Source organism: Alosa pseudoharengus, unplaced genomic scaffold (assembly GCF_046254945.1).
Source record: "Alosa pseudoharengus isolate Yale_2024_CS ecotype anadromous, Long Island Sound unplaced genomic scaffold, YU_APseudo_1.1 YU_APseudo_1.1_scf_22, whole genome shotgun sequence".
NCBI lineage: Eukaryota > Metazoa > Chordata > Actinopteri > Clupeiformes > Clupeidae > Alosa > Alosa pseudoharengus.
This window is the reverse complement of record NW_027468680.1, coordinates 10237753-10247752: the sequence shown is the minus strand read 5'-3', so window position 1 is coordinate 10247752 and position 10000 is coordinate 10237753. Positions and strand designations below refer to the sequence as shown.

Here is a 10000-nt window from a genome sequence, read left to right as displayed (position 1 = left end):
GGGAGGTCGAACAGAAACCTTTACTTCCAAATCCTCTCCAAACCAAATAATCCTGACCAACCAAGCAAATCTACACAACAACAATGTAACAACATTTTAACCTCACAAGGTTAAAACAGTTTTTATTTATGATAGCTAATGTTTTCAGTGCTTCCAGTTTTCCTTTCACTGTGATGCCAGGATGTGAGTCAGTTGAGCACTTGAAATAATGATTAACTTCTAAATGCCTTCTGTTATCTCAGTTTAAATCAATCAAGTCAGCAATACATTCCATCCACTTTCTTCACCATTCATACACTAGCACATGTGTCTCACAACCCAATGTAGTCAGTAACAACTTTAATATGTTATATTGATTTTATCATGGAGTCGGTTGATTAAAGATATCCCTGTTGATATTGATTTTTATCACTGTATTTCACTGATCAAACAGTGTGGTGTGTCTTTTCCCTCACAACAATTTCCTCTCTGTTGGTTTATCTCTAGCATTGAAGGGATGTGCTAGGCAAACTTCCCCCTTACACTGTGACCATTTTGTTTTTCTTCCAGTTTTTGTGTAGAATGATTCTTGTTAACTTTTTGTGAGCATGAAAACTGACAAACTGACTACAGCTTTAAACCATTTGCCTTTGTAAACAGGAGAGAACAAAACAATATTGGTTAGATACAGACTGCAACCATAAAACTCAGTCCTAGCTAAACCACCATAGAATTATACTTCCAATTCATTCATAAGGAACAGTATATGACTGTTGTCTGCTTATGTATTTGTGTATGGATGGGGCCTAGTTTTATCTAATTCAGTATAAAGATAAAGATTTTAAAAAGATATCCATTTTCTCATGACCACTAGACCACATGGTAACAAACAAAGCCAAAGTAAAAGCGGGAAAAGGCTAGTTGACTTGTGATGGGAGAAAACATAAGCCAAATATAAAAACAAACAAGACTGAACCTAGATACAACAGAAAGAACATAGGACATTTTGAAATTAGATTTAAAACTATATAAAACCTACATTTTAGGCATGGCTACTCCTGATGTCTTTGTAAGAAACAAAATATTTGAGTCATATGTTACCGTGGGGCTTGATTTCAGCCATCACAGTGGATGATAAAATTAGATGATTGGTCTTCGATTTCATATCCAGTAGGCCACATGGCAACAAAGCCAAAGGAGGGGCAGGAAAAGTAGTCTGCGATAGGAGACAAGACAACAGAACATTAAAAACTAAAATGAATGCATCATTTCATCATCAGAACTAGCAAACATACAGGACAATGATTTTGAGGATAGTATATTTAAACCAACATTTTAGGCAGGCTTCTCCTGGTGTCTTTGTGTGAGTGTATGTAGGCCACCCCTGAGGAAGGAGTCTGGTTGGTAACCATGGCATTGGGCTAACTGCAGAGAAGCAGCAGGAGGTTCGATGTCATACTCCTGTGGGGGTTGTGGAGTTTGGTTTGTGCCTCTGTGTAGCCTAGCCTAGGCTTGCCGTACTGGGGTTCAACTGGGTACATAGACGCATCACTTGTTGCGTGTAGAGAAACACACACATACACATGCTGTGTGTCTGTCCCCATGACATTCTTACCACAGAAGTAGGTCTATAGTAGCCTATGCCCTTCCTTTTCCCCCCGAAACCTAAAGGATGGAAGACTAGCCTACTTTTTCACACACACACACACACACATTTCCAAACATGTACACAGTCACTTTCTTATTATTGACTCAGCTAGCCTACAAAAAGAGGGTTTTTGAGTGAATAGCCTACAGTCAGTTCCTCAATGGTGAGTCTTCTCTGCTGACATCACTGAATGGTGCCATTGTTAAGTTAGGCATAATCAACCCTTCCCGAATATTTTTTTATTTAGGGATTTAACATAACACAGTTGTGAGCTATAGATGATTATTGAGTCAAAAAGAAGGCCTAGCCTTGGCTCTAATAGTCTTTTAATAGCGTTTCCAGCAACGGGCATTTGTAACACCAGTTTTCAGTAGGCTACTCAAGTAAAACAGTCTTGAGTAGCCTATTAGGTAGCCTTGGACTACAGTTAACTTATGTCACAAAATAAAGTTAATAATGTACAGCTATATGGATGCAACAAGCCATCTACATTAGTTCCTATTCAGTAGCCTATCGTTAGAATGGTAGGCCTACATTCCAGACTATGGTTGAGGAAAAAGAGCAAAATCATTGGCTATGTTGTTTTCGTGGGCGTCTCCGAACCACGGCTTGAAATCTTCCGCGGGAAAAGTTGGCAACAAGTTTTACTTCAATTTCCTATCTCCGCCCTCTCTCAGGGTGGACTTGTATCACATGGCATTGTCAAAACATTGATAGGATGTCCAGCCTGTATTTCACATTACGCCCGCCCTTTCCACGCCTCAAAAGCTTAGCTATGATACAAAGGAAACGCAGCTGATTGGACAGACTGGATGTAACAACCTTTCTGATTGGTTAGGTGGCTTACCGCTCGTGGCCTCCTCATTTTGAACATAAATAAAGGATACAATCTTGCTTCTTTTTATCTCAGTGGTGTTTGAGGGGTCGGAGGGAGTGCGTATATGGCAGCTCTCTGAGAAGCAAGGCTAAGGAAGATGTCTTTGTAGAATTTATTACTCTTTTTAATCAGTCCGAACTTCCAGGACGCTCGTCATGCTTGCTTCTGTAACTTTTTCCTCAGCAATCGAATTTTAAGGAAGAATTCTATTTTTTCCGCAGTGCAATTTCTGCAGTGTGCTTGCTAACACCAGCTAACTAGCTAATCTATGATTTCGAAGGATCATAGAGGATTGGATTCCCATCACTGAATAATTTTGTTGAAACTTTTGATACGCAGAACACTGCTTTTAAATATTCAATATGGAAATGCCTCAAGACGCCGAATTCAGTCCTTTCAACCTTCACCAGGACTGCAGGCCCGACAGGAACCCCAGGCTTTCCAAACTCTCCCTGCCGGAGTTTAATGCCAAGGCTTCCCCCTGCATGAAGAATCTTTTCGCTTCGCCAACTGTCCTGTCCCCTGTGACTAATCTGGCTTTAAATATGACCAACCTTGCAGTCCTCGGAAGGTAACTGTCGCATGTTGTTTGTTTGAAATATCTTGTTTGTACTGTTTGTTAGCACGCTAATATGGCTAATGTCAATGGTGCCTAGCGCTATCGTGCTATCACCTTAATTTAGCTGTGTACTCGAGCTAATAATTGATTAACCAGGGTTGTGTTACAATTAAGTTTACTGTCTTGGCAATCTGCGTTTTAGTTATATGTAGTGTTAAGTTACTGGATGACAAGCTTAGGTTCAAACATCCATTCACTTACTAATAATACCTTAGGGTGACTAACGTTAACGTTACATGCTGTCTGCTTAACGTGATCAATATCATAATTTTTGAGAATGCCTTTGTGGTGTCGGACACTAACGTTAACCAAAAACATTCACTTTAATGCTTAATCAGTCAGTCTTCGGTTGCGAGACTGGATAACCTGGTTGCTTGACTTTAGGGGTTAATATCAGATCTGTTAATCCTAGTATGTGGCTATTGATTTCTGTGTGTTTTTATGACCATGTGGATATGTCCTAATCACTCACCCCGTAACCATTTGTATTCCTTTAGTCAATGTGAAACCCCAAAACGTAAGAAGAATGTCCCGCTTTTAAAGATACCTTCCTATGCCTCTGACGCTTCCTCAGATGCCGGTGAGTAATGTCAATTTCATTCAGAGTTCTGGGCGATGTGTGTAATGAATGAAAATGTTCCACTCTGTTTCCATTCACGTCATGCTGTTTATGGGTAATTTTCTGTAACCTGCACGTCTGAATGTTTAGATGCTTGCTTAATATTCCCCTGAGTTTGTACTCTGACATAGTCATTATAATGACTAGACATAAGACTTTGTGCTTATACCAGAATTGCAGGTGTCAGATTTTCATTCTTTTCATTCTTTGCCCTTCTCTGTAGGTCTTGGAATGGATTCTCCTGGGCCAATAGACACTGAGGATGTTGAACTGACGTAAGCTGCTCTAATGTCTTTGTGTATATGCGTGTCTGTGCTCAGTCCAAAATTGCAGACAGACTCTCAGTAGACCATAATAACGTTAGAGATTATAACAGTAATCCTCAAGCCAAGCCAGCACAGTGCAAAAGTCTGATTAAAGATCATTAGCCCAATGAGCCAGTCTCCCTCACTTTCCTCTGGGGGGCTTTAGGATGTTCTGTTGGGAGGGGGGAGGGGGAGAGGATAGGGGGTGTCCATACCTTCTCTTTGAGAAGTGTACCAGCTCATGGACATGGAGCATGTGGGCTTTGTCTCAAGGGCTCAGGACCCGAGAGCAACTGTTGCATCCTGAGAGGGAGGATTCATGCCATGATGTGGTGGCTGGTGTGTTCCTCTTCACTGCTTGTCCAGCTGTTTGCGCGTGTCCTGCTGCACTTATCAATGGGGGTGGGGGTGGGGGGGCACGGCACGCTTTCCATGCACTCTGAGCCTGTATTGTGTGTGTGTGTGTGTGTGTGTGTGTGCATTGAGTGGGGTGGGGGGTTGGGGGACTGACCGCCTGTACACCCCCAATTCCCTCTCTCCATTTGTCCCATTTCCTTCTGAATGAGGCACACTCCTGTCCTCCTCCTCCACAATCTCATTCACTCGCTTAGGCCCCCCCCCCCCTCCCCCAGCATACATTTTCTCTCGTCTCCGTGGTGGTGGCAACAAAGGACGCTGACCGGGGGGGTTAGCGTTGCATGGGCATATGGTGCATTAGCTGGCGCACACATGGTCCTCTGTCTCAAGAAGAGGAAAAAAGATACACACACACACTCTTTCTCTCTGAAGTAGCTGTTTAGCATACAGGTGGGCATTGCTGGAGTTTCCAACAACCCGCTCACTAATTTAGCAATCTAGGAACTCAATGCCTTTGTTCTCTGATGGAATTTAATGAGTTAACGGTTTCCCCATGAAAGTCTTTCTTTAACAGAGTCTATTTTTTTTTTCTCTCCCTGGTTTTAGGTTTGAAAAGGCCATGCAAAGAGTGGGCGAACAAGGCAACGAGTGAGTAGTTTCTCCTTATTGGTTTCAGTTGTGGTTAGTGTAACGCTGTAAGACTGATCCATGGGGAATATCCTGATGCGTTATCCACAGTCACTCCCACTGGGAGTTTTTCTGTTATATGTTTCTCAGCTGAGTAATTAAAACAATTTTGCCCACTCTTATTGCTCTTGCAGGAAGGTGCCTATTAGAAGAATCCATTCCCTCCCGGTAAGTCAATAAGGTTTTCATTGTGCTTTGCTTAGTGTACAATCTGTGCCTGTTTATATGCGTACAACATTGCTAGTGTGCTTACAAGCTCTTTTTTTCTGTAGACTCGGTTGTTGGGAGAGAGCCCCACATTTAAAAAAAAGGATTTAGACCCCCGAAGCTTCGGCATCTTCACTCAGGCTCACTCGGACTCCAACAAGGAAAACATACAGGTGTGTACTTCTGTACATGTTGTTTCTATGTACACATGTGATTGTTGGCTGTTAGCAGGTTTTTTTTTTTTTTTTGTCGTCTAATAATCTCTTTCTCCTTATGTTGCAGGATGGCTCTGTGTTTAAGAAGCCATCGCTCCCAGTCTCGCGCTCCCGCCTCCGCTCTAGCCCCAACAGAGATGCTTTTGCTCCACGACCCAATTCTGCTCCTGCACTTATGGTACTTACAAGCACTTACATTTATTCATTTGGCAGGTGTTTTTCCAAAGCGACTTACAGCAATAGAATGGCATATGAGAGACACTGCAGAGGAGACCTTAGCTAGGAAATACCAAGCAAACAAACAACCTTCTCAATAATGCCAAGACCTAATCTTGTGTACTTTCGTAGTCTTAGTTCTTACCCATTCTGTCTAACCTCTCTGGGTGTATTAGTGAAAAACTTCCCATTCCCCTCTCCAGCTCTCCCCTCCCTCCACCAGTCACTTTGCTTCGCTAGACGACAGCAGCCCCCTCTTCCTGCGGCGTTCCTCGCTCACCAGCAGTCTCCAGGACGACGATGATGATGGCTTCCTCGATGTCCTGGATGACATGGAGGTGTGTGTGTGTGTGTTCTAGAGGTGTTGCAATCAACCAATGTTTGTTTTGGGGCAATTCCACGCAAAACTGTCACGTCCATAACGCCAACTAAATACCATGGCATTGTGTTGCCATTATGGATGTGACCGTTTTGCGCAGAATTGCCCTTTGTTAGTTTTCGTGTGTGTGTACAAGAGTGCTACTGCCATTTTCATACGAGGGTATGCATGTGAACACTTGGTCATTCTCTTACTTTTCTTTCTTAGAATGAGTCCGACGTTCCGGTGGGCATGGCCAGTCTCCTCACGGCTCCCCTGGTGACCACCAGACAACCCGCAGAGGACATTGGCCTGGTAGGTAGCCTCCCTCGCTAGCCATCTACCACATTGGTCAAACAGGTCTCTGATAAATGCCTGACTCTAGTGTCTCTCTCTCTCTCCCTCTCCCTCTCTCTCTCTCTCTCTCTCTCTCTCTTTCTCTCCCTCCCTCCCTCCACCAGCCGTTGATTCGGTGTCGGCCGCGGGGTCTCTTCCGTTCGCCGTCCATGCCCAACCCACAGGTGCGCTTTCAACTCAAGAGGCAAGAGCGCCTGGACGACAACACGCCAATCAGGGTGAAGAGGAGGCGCAGTCTGGCCGGCACGCACTTCTCAGAGGAAATCGAACAGCCCCAACAGACGGTATGAATCGCTTCCATCATATTTTTACATACTCTGTGCATTCATACATTACTCATTGCTGTCTGAATGATCAGCAAACCAGTTGGGTGTTTACTATTTGAATGTGTCCAATGAAATGGCCATTTATAAGGTGCCCCAGGCATAGTTTAATGTATTGTTTGTGTTTTGTTTCTAATCAGCTATAGATTAGAGTGTCCTCCTGTTAAAACACACATGCTTGCACACACGAGCTCTTACCACCCTTCCCTCTTTAGACCTTGTGTTTAACTCTTTTTTTTCCCACTCTGCAGGCATGTGCTCAGGTTCAAAGATCAAAGTCATTCTGCCAGACTGAGATTGAGAAGCTGCTGGACAGCGACACCAACAACTTCATCGGAGATTTCACCAAGGTGAGTTACATGCCCTCACCACACCTCACCCATGTTCCAAGACTCTTGAAAGTCAGAAATATTTATTTGACTTGCTGCACCATGACATTGTAATTGTGTTGGCTGAACTGGAGAGATGATTAACTTTCTCTTTCTTTGCACAGCCCTTTGCTTTGCCCACTGTTGATGGCAAACACCAGGACCTGAAGTACATCACGCCTGATATGGTGAGTGGAGATATAAATACCCCTCCCTCTTTCTGCTTATCTCTCATCCCCCCACAGTGGTGCTTCCTGTTCATGATGTCACTTCCTGTCACTCTTATCCAGTCATTGTATGCTGACTTTTTGTTTTGTGCACGTGTTTCAGATGGTGGCAGCGCTTGATGGGAGATTCAACGAGCTTGTGGAGCGTGTGATCGTCATCGACTGTCGGTACCCATACGAGTTCGAAGGCGGTCACATCAAGGGTGCGTTAAACCTGCACCAGGAGGAGCAGATTGAGGACTTCCTGATGAAGACGCCCATTGTCCCGTCATGCCAGGGAAAGCGGGTGGTGATCGTGTTCCACTGCGAGTTCTCCTCAGAACGTGGGCCCCGAATGGCGCGCTTCGTGCGCGAGCGTGACCGGGCCCTCAACGAGTACCCCCACCTCCACTACCCTGAGCTCTACGTCCTCAAGGGGGGCTACAAGGAGTTCTTCCCCCTTCACCAGGTGTGTGTGTGTTTTGTGTCGTGGTGTTGTGTACTACTTCGACGAGAAATAGATGCAACTACATTCCCTGTAGGCAAAGTGCTTGTTGGTACGGCAAAGAAATTGCTTGAATTTGACTTATTTGAACACCTTTTTGGTGTAGTGACATCCCTAATTTCTTTCTGCGTTGGTTTGTGCAGTTGGAGTGTGAGCCGCAGTCATACCGGCCGATGCACCATGAGGACTACAGGGAAGACCTGCGAAAGTTCCGGCTTAAGAGTCGCACATGGGCTGGGGAGCGCAGCAAACGAGACCTTTACAGTCGCCTCAAAAAGCTCTGACCACACTTAGTAGTCCTACTCACTCATACATTCTCATTCTCACTGCCATTTTAACAACATTCTACTTCAGCACACACTTCCATTTGTGCATCCTCCTTTACGCATACATACTGTACTCCATATACTCTCCACACACACACCCACACATACACCAACTCCTATTCAGAAATATTTCAGCTCAGGTTTAAATGTTTCCCTTTTTAATTGAAGCACTTATTGTAATGTTTTGAATTGAGTTAAAGTGCTGACTTCAATTTAAGTTTTGTTTTAAAATCGATTTTATTTGGCTAATTTAGGATTTCTCACTGCTACTGTGAGAATGTTATATTAATGGTCAGTGTCCATGTGTGTGCGCTCCATTCTAAGGTCTTTCAAAAGTTTTATCAAGGATTCTCTTGAGTGTGTCTGTGTGTACACATGCGTCATGGAGATGTAGTGTGTAGGTTATTGTGATTTATTTCTACTATCTATTAAAATTATTTATTTGGCAGGGCTTGTCTCCCTGAAATATTTATCATATAAGTTATTCATGCTTACATTTTCTTCCAAGAAGGCTGATGCCATGTACACACACACAGACTGTCCAGAGAATCCTTATAAGAAGCTAACCACTTCTCCAACCTGCCCCCCACCCCCTCCATCCTCCTTGTGCTTTGCACTGACTGGGACTTGTGGTGTTAACCTTGTATTGTACTTACCCATTACTGAAACTTGAAAATTTTAAGGAGACTGGAGGGGTTTGGGGAAGTGTGTGTGTGTGTGTGTGTGTGTGTGTTTATGTGTTTATGCGTTTATGTGTTTATGCGTTTATGCTAAGTGACTGACTAACAAGTATTCCAGGGAAGTAGCGAGGTCTGATTGGAATGCTGCAGGACGGCCTGTAATATCACGGTTGGACTTTTTTGCTTTTGATGTTTTGCTTTTTTTTTTTTTTTTTTTCCCCCTTGTTCCCCCCTGGAGACCTCGTATTGTGTGTGTGTGTGTGTGTTGTGAGGTTTTGTAATTACATTGTGAATATTGCTGTACATTTGGCTGTGAATATGTACAAATGTGGTACCGTGTGGAGACCTCAGATGTGTATATCTTGTGTGTGTTGTACTGGAGGGTGTGTGTGTGTGTGTGTGGCGAGAATAAACATCTGGACAGAATTTTAAGCCTAGTTTTGTCCTACTTACAGTTCTAACATGCGGAGGTGTGTGATCTGTTGATTTTTGTGCTTCCATATCAAAACCATTCCCAGGGAGGGAAACTCTGACCCAATTTTAGAAACACAGCCACTGGCGAACAGCGCTTGTTTTCAATCCATTTTCAAATCCTCCCGCCAAGCCGGGGCCTGGAGTCGTTTGCACGTGCCCACACACACACACATTCCTCAACGCCACCACAGGGGAGGGGCAGGTTAATTCTCCACTACTCCCATGACGTGCCCTAGCAAGACCTTTGCCTGTGTAAAGTTTGTGTGGAAGTGTGCGTGAGAACGTGAGCATTTGTGTATATGACAAGTTCTTCTGTGTGAGTGATCGGGGTCTAAAAGGTGCAGGACATTGGGTTGAATTCAGAAGTGCACTGAATGTACTAAATTACTGTCTTCAACAGTAATCCGCAGTAGGGTTTTTTTGTTTGCTCGCGGACCAGGTTTAAAATTCGGGTTCCCACACATATTAAGTGGCGGACCATTATGTCAGTTTAAGCAAAAAAACATTTGACGCCTTTTCACCTATTTCAGTTGCACGTCGGTGATATTGTCAGTAAATTGTCAGCTCACTGTAGCTCACTTCAAAACCGAAGTACACACCGAACCGTGAATTTTGTGTACCATTACACTCCTAGTGAGTGAGTATTGAGTTTGTGATTTAGTATGGGTGTGTTT

General features: G+C 43.8%; 1 protein-coding gene across 1 annotated transcript; it reads left to right on the top strand.

Moving 5' to 3' along the window:
- Positions 1-2544: 2544 nt before the first annotated feature.
- On the top strand, positions 2545-9102 carry cdc25b (cell division cycle 25B). Its single transcript, XM_076300462.1, has 14 exons — positions 2545-3075; positions 3621-3703; positions 3966-4017; positions 5011-5052; positions 5226-5259; positions 5364-5471; positions 5581-5691; positions 5933-6067; positions 6316-6402; positions 6549-6728; positions 7019-7117; positions 7261-7323; positions 7466-7810; positions 7990-9102. Exons 1-14 carry the CDS (start codon positions 2867-2869, stop codon positions 8128-8130), a joined length of 1689 nt encoding a protein of 562 aa, XP_076156577.1. The 5' UTR covers positions 2545-2866; the 3' UTR covers positions 8131-9102.
- The last annotated feature ends 898 nt before the right edge of the window (positions 9103-10000 follow it).

What these genes read in the sequence shown, in the direction of transcription:
- cdc25b (XM_076300462.1), top strand. Translation starts at nt 2,867, where the DNA reads ATGGAAATGCCTCAAGACGCCGAATTCAGTCCTTTCAACCTTCACCAG. An exon ending in TCGAACAGCCCCAACAGACG is followed by an intron (nt 6,729 to 7,018) that starts GTATGAATCGCT and finishes CCCACTCTGCAG; the next exon opens with GCATGTGCTCAGGTTCAAAG. An exon ending in AGTACATCACGCCTGATATG is followed by an intron (nt 7,324 to 7,465) that starts GTGAGTGGAGAT and finishes CACGTGTTTCAG; the next exon opens with ATGGTGGCAGCGCTTGATGG.